The sequence below is a fragment of the Rhinoderma darwinii genome, chromosome 5, assembly GCF_050947455.1.
Source record: "Rhinoderma darwinii isolate aRhiDar2 chromosome 5, aRhiDar2.hap1, whole genome shotgun sequence".
NCBI lineage: Eukaryota > Metazoa > Chordata > Amphibia > Anura > Rhinodermatidae > Rhinoderma > Rhinoderma darwinii.
This window is the reverse complement of record NC_134691.1, coordinates 137920187-137932995: the sequence shown is the minus strand read 5'-3', so window position 1 is coordinate 137932995 and position 12809 is coordinate 137920187. Positions and strand designations below refer to the sequence as shown.

The 12809-nt window shown below is 38.7% G+C and overlaps 1 protein-coding gene across 2 annotated transcripts in view; it reads right to left on the bottom strand.

Moving 5' to 3' along the window:
* DCDC2 (doublecortin domain containing 2) overlaps positions 1-12809 on the bottom strand; it is a 159395-nt gene that overhangs the window by 17804 nt on the left and 128782 nt on the right. For both annotated transcript variants that reach the window (XM_075826574.1, XM_075826575.1), the window contains one exon: positions 1604-1704. In XM_075826574.1, coding sequence (XP_075682689.1) covers positions 1604-1704 — 101 coding nt within the window. The remainder of the gene's footprint in view (positions 1-1603; positions 1705-12809) is intronic.

Below are 12809 nucleotides of genomic sequence, written 5' to 3'. Positions count from 1 at the left end.
CATCAAGGATATTATTATCACAATGCTTATGTATAGGCTAAAGACATTTACACTTTACATGGTTACACCAAAATGTAAAGAAGTTCATGCTTATATATTATTGACAACATTAAAGAAAGATTCCATGCCTTTTCAATATTGTAATCCATACCTTTCCGTATGTACCTGAATACTGTTGCATTATTTTTTTTATAAGAATATACTGGGGACTATTATTTAGCAACAGTCCATGTGAGGGCTTGAGTGACTACGATCTCTGTGCTTATATTTCAGTGTAATATAGTGGTCATCTAGCTAGGGGGAGCAATACTGCCTGTCTCTCCTGTGTGATGTGTCAAGCTGCAGCTTTTCTCCTTTATTCACACAGCACTAAGCAAAGAACAGCCAATAAGCATTCAAAACAGAAAAACATGGCTGCTGTGCTCTGAAAGTAAAAGATGAATATTTCAGAAAGTTAGTGGTTCAACAAATAACAATTAAGGGGGGGGAACTGAAGTGTTCCTTTAACCCCTTTAAGCATTAACCCGTCGCTATTGACTGGGTTAATAAAGGCGTCAAATGGCCAGGATTGGAGTTATTTCCGATTTTGGCCATTACTATGGGATGTCAGTAGTTAGTTAAAGCGGACTCCCGCAAATGATAGAGCGCGTAGAGCCTCTGAGTTGCGGCACCACTGTGCCACACATTTACAGCATAATGCAGGACGTACATCCCGTAAATATAAGGCATGGAGATTTGTAAAAAAACAAAACAAAAAAAAACTGAGTCTATCATTGAAGTGTGTAATATATGTGACCTTTGCAATGGACTGATATAATATGTAAGCGGTCAAGATCAGAGCTTCACTTAATGAAATTAAATATTCACTGTTTAGTGCATGTCAACCAAAATTGTGTATATACAGTATATATATATATTTAATTATATAGGATATATATCTATATATAGATATATATAGATATATAGATATCTATATATATAGATATATATATATATATCTATATATATATAAAGATATACATATATCTATATATATATATATATATATATATATATATATAAGTATATATATATATAATTTAGGTTCTGACTAAGAATCTGTGTGCCGTGTGATGTGAGGGTGAATATAAAAAAATATATAAAAAGGTGACATCAAAGCGCTCACTGGTCCAATTAGTGCAGAATACATAATTATACATTCGGGAGGTATTTAAGAGCGCTATAAAGCATGTACCACCGCAGCTATAAAGATCAGCTTAAATGTAATCTTGCCAAATCTAGAGTACTACTTTGAAGTCACAGCAGCCGTAGATTTAGAAAAGGTTACCTAGGGCAATGCCAACATTATGCAGATCATCCCTTAAAAATAGTACCATTTACCAATGTATAACTCTTAAAAAAAATAGCCTGAAAATGCTGTGAATGTTTCAAATTAAAAGCACTCGTCTGCATTTCCACTTTAATTAGCTGCTGGAATATGAGCTTTAAAACGAGTCCTTTATAGCTTTCCAGCCTCAGCTGTTGGTGGAGCGGGCAAACAATTTGTATTATTTTTCTTTTTCTCATTACCATTTGATGGCTTAAAAGCTGTAAGGCAAATTACCTGATCAACCGGAACCTCCACTTTAGTGTTTTCATCTTCCTGAACTTCTGATGCCCCCCACATTTCTGATCTGTCTTCATCTGCTCTGAAAATGCCATCATCTGCACAAAAAAAAGCAAGAGAAAATATGGTTTCACTGAAATATGGCTCGATTCTGGCCCTCTGTGGCGGAATAAAACAACTACAGCTCTGATCATTCAGAAAAATTATGTTGTAGGTGCAATTCCAGCTTAGTGTCAAACAGTCCCCACTAGTTTTCCGTAAATGACATGAATATACAGGGTGTACAGATGCAGCAGACTTTACCTTGACTTTTAACGCATTAAATACACAGTGGAAAGATCCTTTATCTTGACTTTTTCAATGACATTTCAATGGCTTTTGTTGTGTGATATCACGCGGCAGCAAGTGATCAGAGTCAAGATAAAGATGGCTACATCTGTAAATACTGAAGATTTATCATTTCAAGCATAGCCATTTCTAATAAACCAATACTGGCACTGCTTCAATGAGTCGGACATTGAATAAACATTAGTTATTTAATAACATCTGAATAAGGCTAGGTTCACACCAGGTTTTTGCCTCTTATTGAAACATACGTTTTTTTACCTTCTGAAAAATAACCAAAATATTTTTGCAAGAGCAACAGGAAGCTTTTTAAGAAAAAAAAAAACGGAAAGTTTTCTTTGATGGATTCTTTGTATCCGGTTGCATCCATTTATATCCGTTTCCAAACAGATCTGTTTGTTTGGGGGGTTTTTTTTGTTTTTTTTTAAAGGTGATTAGTTTAGTACAAAAAAAATGAATGGCAAACAGGATGGTGCAAGAGAATGCCTATCCTGTAGCATCCTGTTGCCATAGACTTCTATAGTAAAAAAAATGGAGAAAAATCAAAAACGTCTTGTTGTTACACAGGACAGAAAAATTAGACCATTTCCGTTTGTCTGTCCAGTTAAAAAAACAGAAACAATGCAAATTGACACTTTTTGCCATGACAGAAGCTCCACAGAAAACCAATGGATGCATTAACAGATCTGTTTTTTAGGAAAAACAAATAAAACACAAACAGAAATTTTCTACTGGAAAGCCAAATGTTATGTGAACAGGCCCTAACATGGATTTAATCTCATGTCAACCTACACTAGCCTGTTAACGCTTCTGCGGGTTTAGTGGGGTTATATAATCACTCAATGGAAGAGACTGACAAATAAACAGCTGCTGGTACAGAGATATACTTAAAGGGAAGGTGTCATGAATTTTTTTTTTTATCATATTGCTTTTAATATGATATTAACATACATTTTATTTATTTGTGTTCTCGTGTTCTACTTTTTACATTGTTCTTACTTTTACTTCTCTATGGGGGCTGCCATTTTTTTTTTCATCTCTGTATGTGTCGATTAACGACACATACTGAGATGGAATACGGCACATACAACCCCATAGAGAATGCGAACGGGAGCTGTTCCATTCTCAGAAGCGTATGCCGTCTGTGTGGGAACGGCGAATGCGCCGCTCCCACACAGACCAAAACGAAGCTCGTTCGCAGAGCAAAATCCGGCGCCATTTTCATGTGGACCAGAAGCCGCAGCCGGACAGTCAGATGACGACTTTTGGCCGCAGCTTTCGGCCATATGTTCAGACGCAAGGAATAGGAGCGTAGACCAGCAGAGGCGGCGGCAGATAATTTATGTTCGTGTATGTGATGTGTGTATTATGTTCGTGTATGTTATACTGTCTGCTGAGCACTGTATCTAATCCTCTTACACTGTGCAGTCGATCAGAAAATGGCGGCACACAGTGTAGAAGGTTTGAAGATTTAAACCCCTCCTTCTCCTGGCACTAGCCAGAAGAAGGGAGGGGGGATTGTGTTAGGACACTAGAGAGAGTGTGTCCACCCCAAATTTGCAGCATAAATCAATGCGGTTGCTTTACCACATTGACCATGCTGCAATTTTGGGAACTGCTCCCTCTAGTGCCCAGCACATGGAAATGTTATAATTTAGAATCTAATTTATAATATTTTCTGACTTGTGAAAAAATGTAAAAAAATTAAAACAATGTGTAATCACTTAAATAATAATTGTTTAACTGAAAAAAATAAAATACATTCTAGAGACACATTCCCTTTAACTGCCAAAAACAGAGTGAGGGGCTCAGGAAGTACATGAAGGGCTCTTTCCACACTATTTTTTATGGTCATGTAACAGTGGCATCCATCACCTGTAGACTATAATGGTATCCATTTAACAGATACGTCATGAACTCTCATGTCCCTTTTCATGACGGATACCATGATAGCCTATGGGTGATGGATGCCACTGTAAGGCATCCGTTTAACATATCCATCGTCCATAGCCTATTATGACATATGTTTAACAGATGCCTGTAACGAATGATATAAAGTAGTATTCGTCACCCACATGCTACCATGTTACAAAAATATTTATGTTTAATCTACACTATTCTATGCAGCAAAACAAACAGTATACCTGACATATACCGCCCGAAGGAGGCCAAAAGAATACTCTTTCATCCTGTATCGCTATAATGGGAGCCTAGGGTTATGTTTAATGTATGCACGAGGAGATTTCCCAACGTAAGAGGCCTAACACTCATGTATTCAGCATGTGGCTCCCCAGCTGTTCACAGCTGCAGATACTATTATGCGCCAACAGGGGCGTAAATAGGGGTGACATGGCCCGGTACCAAAGATTAAAATGGGACCACCTCACCCCTAACCACTTAAGACTGAACACCTTGGTGCTTGTTTGCCCCATTTCCTTTCAACGATCCGTGGGTTAATTCCCCAAACCCTTCTTTACTAACATAGAAGGTCCTATGGAGAAGGAAACCCTACACATATTTACCCACCCATTAAAATAAGAGATTTAGCCAATCTAGGCTGGGCCCCCTCTCTCTAGGAGTCTCATAACATTCCTCTGGGCTAAAGTACGTATGCCCCTATGTGCATTAATGGCACCGAGGACATCACAGCATTTCTAAAACTTGTCATTAGGCCTCAAACCATATTTCTTAAGAACTGGAATTGACATCAGCACAATATCATTGCATTAGACATAATGTGACTCAGAAACTATCTGTTACGCTTGGATGTGGCTCTCAAGCTAAAAGTGGAAAATCTCTCTTATAAAGGTTTTGTGTTATTGAGCTACACAAAAATCTAAATATCCAATGCCATGCCCAGTCCAAACAGATTGTACTAGTCACATTTTTCCCCTTTATTTCCTCACCAATAGTAATTAATAGTAAACATCAAGTGACTGTTACAAAACTTATCGTCGTGCAATATTTACAACGGGTTCTTATTATATAGAATGTGACTGTCTTACAAATATAGTGCAGTTAAACGGCAACATTTTCACTACAGTTTCACAGTTGCATTAAAGGGTTTGTCCCACCAGGACCACACCTGACAATATGCCCTATAAGAGGACGGGACCTCCTCTATAAGTCAGAGCACTACAAAGACCCTCTCTCTTGGTCTGATGGACTGGGCGCAATAATTTGAATCATGTTTTGTAATCCTACATTTTCCCTACAACATAATTGTAGAGCAAATATATAGGTGCCAGCAGCTTTCCTGGGTGGCGTGCACTTACAGCCAAAACATATGATATCAAAGTGTAAAATGTTGCAGATACATCTATTTGATCATTGGCGAGCTTCAAATAAGTATACTGTACCAGTTGTATTAAAGAGGCTCTGTCACCACATTATAAGTGCCCTGTCTCCTATATAAGGAGATGGGCGCTGTAATGTAGGTGACAGTAATGCTTTTTATTTAAAAAAACGATCTTTTTTCACAACGTTAGGAGCGATTTTGGTTTATGCTAATGAGCTTTCTTAATGCCCAAGTGGGCGTATTTTTACTTTCGACTAGTGGGCGTTGTACAGAGGAGTGCATGACGCTGACCAATCAGCATCATGCACTCCTCTCCATTCATTTACACTGCACTAGCGATATAGTTATATCACTATGTGCAGCCAGATAGACAAATCAAGGACTTGAAAAAGCCTTCATAGAGAAGGTGAAACGTTGCAGTGGATGCTGGATGAATAAACCAGAGTTTTTTTGAGTGCTGCTTCTATCTCTCTTTTTTGGATACTATGTGCAGCCACATACACAAGCCCTAACATTACTGCAGTGTCCTGATAATGAATACACATGAAATCCAGCCTGGACGTCATGTGTACTCAGAATCCTGACACTTCTGACTCTTTTCTGTGAGATTTACAGCAACGGATACGAAATCTCGTTTACCTCGTAATCTCGCGAGATTTCGTATCCGTTGCTGGAATCTCACAGAAAAGAGTCAGAAGTGTCAGGATTCTGAGTACACATGACGTCCAGGCTGGATTTCATGTGTATTCATTATCAGGACACTGTAGTAATGTTAGTGTTTGTGTATGAGGCTGCACATAGTGATATAACTATATCGCTAGTGCAGTGTAAATGAATGGAGAGGAGTGCATGATGCTGATTGGTCAGCGTCATACACTCCTCTGTACAACGCCCACTTGGTCGAAAGTAAAAGTACACCCACTTGGGCATTAAGAAAGCTCATTAGCATAAACCAAAATCGCTCCTAACGTTGTGAAAAAAGATCGTTTTTTTTAAATAAAAAGCATTACTGTCACCTACATTACAGCGCCGATCTCCTTATATAGGAGACAGGGCACTTATAATGTGGTGACAGAGCCTCTTTAAACTTATATTTTCCTAAATTATTTTTGGTGGTTGTACTCTAATATTCATGTATCTCTATGCACCATTTTTGTGAATATTTAACATGCCCAATAAACATTGGTGCCATTTTTGTTGAATAAAACCGGTTAGTAACATTAAATTTTTAGTCTTTGTTCACATCTGCATAGTGGCTTCCGTTTATAACGGAAAACACGATGAAATGTCGGATCCATCATTTGATGCATACCACTGACACTCAACGGATCCCAACGACTTCTAATGACGGCTTTCGGGCTCCCTTGTGGTGTCTGTAATTATTATTTTTTTGTAAATTCTCTGTTTATTTTAGAATTTTCTTTAAAAAAGTAACAAAAGGATTAATACAGAATCACTGTAACTTCACAGAGCAGTAAAGTGTAAAACAAAGGGAGAAATAGTGATGCATGCAGTGTTATTTTTCCCGTCGAATCTGATATAAACAGTCTTAGAAATGTTCCCAACATTCAGGAAAAATGATTATGAATTCTCCAGTGACCAGTGGACATAAACTGATTTAGATATTATTATCCAGAAATATATCCTAAATTTGACATAAAGCATATTTAATAAATATACCTGAGAGCTCTTAAAGGGGTTTTCAGAAGATTAAAAAAAACAAAAAAACATTTAATTTGCCCAAAGTGCTAAAATAAGAAACGTCTTAATATTTTTACCCTTAGAATGTCTCACTGGTTTCCCACTACCATTGTTCGGCCCCCCATTCCTGCGAAATAACAGTCTCATGAGCAGGCCAACCAAACATGGGGTGCTGCAGTGATATGAAATCTATAGTGACATCACATGACGTCCTATGGAACATACATATGGGCAGAAGTCAATGTATTTTTGTTCTGGCTGAAGCGTTTTAGCCCCCCAAAAAAACGCAGCAAAAAACGTTAACAAAACTACTGCTAGATGCTGTGCGTGAAACTGGCCTAAATGTTCCAAAATATCTTCAGCCCTTATGTCTGTGTGGCTAAATTGAGATGGTAGAATCAAATTTGACAGGTTTAATATTTTGCAGAAAATTAGAGTGATAGACATTAAAAAAAAACAAAAACAAAAAAACAATGAAGAAAAGAATTTTTAATGGTTCCCTCATCTCTGATACATTTCCGAATAAAACACAAACTCTGAACAAGGTACCTGTTAAATGATACTGACTTCCAACAGATGGATGAGTCTTAAAATATTGAACTCATTCAACTGGAGAAAAAAAAATCAACATCTGACAAGACTATAAAGGCACAAATGAATAAAAAAATGACCGCGCACTCCGACTAGACGGCCTTAATTATTTCCTTGCTCCGCACACATGCATATGCATGCAAACATGTCGTACACAGTCAATGACAGAACAATTTATCACAGACAACGCCGCAACATATGGTGAAAATAGCGTCTAGCTGAATTTGAGGGAAAAATTTGTGCTGTTTTTTTATTTTTAAAACCCGGCCCTAAGTATAAGCACCATTTATAACGCAGACAGTATGAGATTCTGACATTCCCTTTTATATGGAAAATAAAAAAAAATCATGAGGCTTTTGTTCTTTTTCAAAAGGTACAGGGCCTTGAGCTACATGTTACATTGCAATATATCTGAGGCAGCCGCCTTTTTGTAATCTAGACACGTGCAAGTCCTTTGGCATCCGGGATAATCTATGCATACGCCTTTGTAGCTGAGGTAACTACATACAATAAAGTTGGGAAACCATTGTGATTAAGAAAATAATAAATAAAATGAAATAAAAGCCATCCAGCCAGGCATTACATCATCTTTATCTGAATTTCAGAGAACACAGCGATTGTTTGTAGTCCTTGATATAAATGGGAGGAGAATAAGGTTTAAATGAATAGAACCATCTGCAGCTTGAGAAATGTCATGACTGGTCTCTGTCTTGCTTCGCTCCTATATCTCTTTTATTTGACAACGGACTATAATTATAACATATGTGATTTCATTTTACTTGCTGCAAGTCTGGAACAAGATTTTCCACATGAATTAAAATTAGGACAGTCTAAAATAAAACTATAACCTGACACTGACATCTGAACAGTAATAAGGTCTTAGGCTGGGTTCACACGAGCATGTTATGTCCGTAATGGACGGAACGTATTTTGGCCGCAAGTACCGGACCGAACACATTGCAGGGAGCCGGGCTCCTAGCATCATAGTTATGTACGACGCTAGGAGTCCCTGCCTCTCCGTGGAACTACTGTCCCGTACTGAAAACATGATTACAGTACGGGACAGTTGTCCGGCAGCGGACGTAACCTGCTCGTGTGAACCCAGCCTTATACTCATATTTACTGATCCTCAACCTTCCAACTAGGGGCCAAAGTTATAGAAGGTTTGTATGTTCCTTTCCTTGAAAAAGTATTGGGAGTCATGTATAACCTTGTACGTGAGATACGTTAAAATATGTGGTGCTAGATTGGCATACCATAGTTATTAATGTATCAGGCCATGTTATTTCCCCAAATACTGAAAGCTCACAAATAGGACAGCCAGGTAGTCACAGTACTACAATCTATGTATCCTATATCATTGTACAGCAAAAAAAATCATACAGGTTTACCTCCAGTTTAAATTGCAAAACATTTATGAAGTAAAATGCAGGATTTTAAGGTTATGTTCACACAGAACGGATTTGCTGGTCTTAGTCTAGTACTGTAGGGCTGGGGAGGTCACTAAACACGTTTTTGTTACATTTTATTCAATTATTATTTATTAGTGTATATTTATGAATGTAGGGAATGATTTACTATTATTGAAATTAATTTGAAGACTTATCTTTGTTTATTCAAATAATATAAAGCCTTTTGTAACTTTCGGAACCATGGCAAACTTGACATTGAAACGTCGGTGCTGTGAAAAATGACAGGTGGTGAAAATAGTTGACAGACCATGTGCTCTCCCAAATGCCAATTTTAAACAAAATTAACATTTCAGCCTCAGGACTATCTTTTTACATTTAAACAGCAAATGGGGCTATTGTTGAATCATCATGGTTGTGGGGTTGTAGTTGCGGAACTGAAGATGCACCCCAAGAAAAGAAAACCAAAATCTTTAATTTTGTTATGGTACCCGCCATTAAAGAGTATACCAAGGACTGGCGTTAGAGTGGGGCAAACTGGGCAATTGGGCGCCCTTCCAGAGGTATAAAAAAGATCAGCTTGCTGACACAGGCGGGCCCTTTTCAGGCCCAGTCATACCCCCTGCACCCACAAGCGGGACTGGAGGAGAAGAAGGCCTGCTACTGGCAGCGGGCGGATCTTTTTCCAGAAGCTGGGAAGCAGAGGATGTCAGCATCCCGGCACATGTGGCATGATAAAAACCCTGTATTGCACTAACTGCGCCAGCTAGTGGAGAGCAGGAAGAGGACTCTGACGCTTGTTGTAGGAATGGTAAGTTTCAGGTTTTTTTTCATTTTCATTTTTTTGGAGAAAATAGGTCATAATTACAGTGTGGGGGCACTAAAAGAGGCATTATCACTGTGTGCGGGGGGGGCACTAAAAATACATTATTACTGTGTGGGGCAATAAAGGAGGCATTATTACTATATGGGGGTACAAAAGGGGCACTAAAGGAGCAGTATTACTGTATGGCTGCACAAAAGGGGCATTATTACTGTGTGGGGGCAAAAGGGGGCATTATTGCTGTATGGGGGCATGAAAGCAAGCATTATTACTGTATGGGGCCAATAAAGGGGGCATTATTACTTTATGGGGCACAAAAGGGGCACTAAAGGAGCATTATTACTGTATGGCGGCACAAAAGGGGCATTATTACTGTGTGGGGGCAAAAGGGGGCACTTTTACTGTATGGGGCAGACAGGGGGCACTACAGAAGGCATTGTTACTGTATGCAGGAACTATTACTGAGGGGGCTCTTTTACTGTGTAAGGGCACAAAGGGGGCATTATTACTGTGTGGGGGCACAAAGGGGCATTATTACTGTGTGGGGGCACAAAGGAAGACACTGTTATTGAGGGGGCACTTTTACTCTGTGGGGCATCAAGGGGCTTTATAACCATTTAGGAAACTGTGGACAGCGATTTCGTTTAGAGGATGGGGTATAGGTGAGAAAGATGCTGGGGAAAAAAAGAACCAAAATCTGTGTGCCAAATTCTGCAGTGACGAGTCCTGGCTGTAAGAAGTCGTCATAGCAGCCAGATGGAAAAGAAAAGTGAAAGCAAACAACTCTAATCTGAGAAGACGTCACCAGTGAGTCACTGAATTTATCTGTACTGTAATCACTTATATGGTCTGCAGAGCGCCTGTGTGGAACAGGTATCTGTCACTATATGGTCACTGTATGGTGGTAATATTGTTTTTTGTACAGTGGTTATGGTGTGGAGGTATTATTTGAACCTTATACACAAAAAGGAACTCCTATTGCAAGCAGCGGTAAAGGGTTAGATGCTATTAGCGTAGAGCATACTACCAAATCCGTATTTAAGGCACTCCTCAAATAAGCATTTATATACAGAAGAGAGAAAGGAGCATGGAAGCCACGTAATTAAAAAAGTGAGAAAAACTTTATTGGACAAAATTACATACATAGAAAAAGTTCATATAAAAAGGTACAAATGGACAGAGAAACTCTATACAGTTCCAGAATAACAGGAATGGCAGACTCAATATTGCAAGTATAGGGGTATGGTGAATAATCTAGAGAGTAGATATGGGGAATGAATGATGAAGTATAAAAGGCACTCAGACAAATCCTAACATAAGTATACAGTAATGAGGATATAGGTAGGATGTAATGCCAGTGCACATATGTTACTGTTTATTTCTATTGGCACTTCCTGAGTAGATTATTCACCATACCCCTATACTTGCAATATTGAGTCTGCCATTCCTGTTATTCTGGAACTGTATAGAGTTTCTCTGTCCATTTGTACCTTTTTATATGAACTTTTTCTATGTATGTAATTTTGTCCAATAAAGTTTTTCTCACTTTTTTAATTACGTGGCTTCCATTATTTGAACCTTGTATAGTGCTATTATTTGTCATATTGGTCTTTGTTATTCGTGAGCTGTGTTCAGCAACAGTATGCAGGTAATATTTAATCTCTGTATGGTGGAAATATTTGGTTGTGGTATAGTAGTATGATTTACTAAATATATATGTATACATATAATTTTTTTTTGTGTGTGAAAGGAGAGGAAATAGGCATTGGGGCTTGCAACACTCCAAGACATGTTAGAAATCAGCGCTGCAGCTCTCTGCAAACCACCATATGATTTCACTGCGTTGTTGATACAATAATTCAGCATTTTAATTTTTGGTCTAAAACCGTCCCTGGGTATACCCCTGCTTTGATTAAGTAATTAAAGTATGGAGCCCCGCACCTAATAAGTCCCTTATTTACTCAGAAGTGAGATGCAGTAAGTGGTTAGTAAACTATTAGTGAGTGTGCAGGAGAAGGAGTAGATGAGAAAAAAATTGGGGATGGCAAAAGTAATCATAAGCTTTTCATATGCTGAACCTTTCTGCAGTTGGTGGTCATCTTGAGGTGGGAACCCAAAAGTTTTACTCTATAGGGTGTTGTATGGTCACTCTTGGGTCTGAGCACACAACACATCTCTGACATTACACCAGGAAGAGCCTATCTATTCGGCAAGCATGGAGAGAGAAAGTGTACACATACAGAGGAAAGGGAAAAAATATATGTACGGTATGTTAAACTCAACATTTTTATTTGAATCAGAAGCATAGCTGGGCTTTCATTCACCTGCAACGATTCAGTTTGCCCCCTGCATTACCTTGGCCAAAGCAGAGTGGTTTGTCCACGCTACCCTTGGCAACCAGGACCTAGGGCATGTGCCCCAAGAGGGCCACTTAGCTACCCTTTTGGCCTGCACTATATCAAAAAAACCTCTACAGTGATTGTGATTTTTTTTTTAGTCCAGTTACATGACTGAACTAATAAAAATAAACTGTCCTTTAACTTTCTATGGAGTCAGGGTGAGAATGTGTTGATCTAAAAAGAAACAATGTACAATTCAGGCCAAATTCACACCATATTTAGGGTGTAATGTCGGCATATGCAGGACATAGCTTGAGGGGCTACCAGGTCATGTGCCACATGTGCTGGGTGCGCCGGGGGTGCTAACAAGCCACTTTGTCTTTGTCAGGGTACATAGATACAGGGCTATGACTGTGAACTGAACCTTTGCTCCGAAGCAAAGCCTAGCTACAGCTCTGGGCCATAATCTCCCATAGACTTTAACGGGCAATAAAATGGCAAAAGCGTGGTCAGGATCCCGCAGCCCCTTTCAATACAACTATTTTCAATGGCAGTCTATGGCAGAGATATGCACCTATATAGGACAGTGTCAGGACAGTAAATGTAAACACCAGACACAGAGTAAATTTTAGTTTTGCTTATTTTTTTGCATTTTATACTCTATATTTATTCTCTATTAATACATGTGATGCCAGCA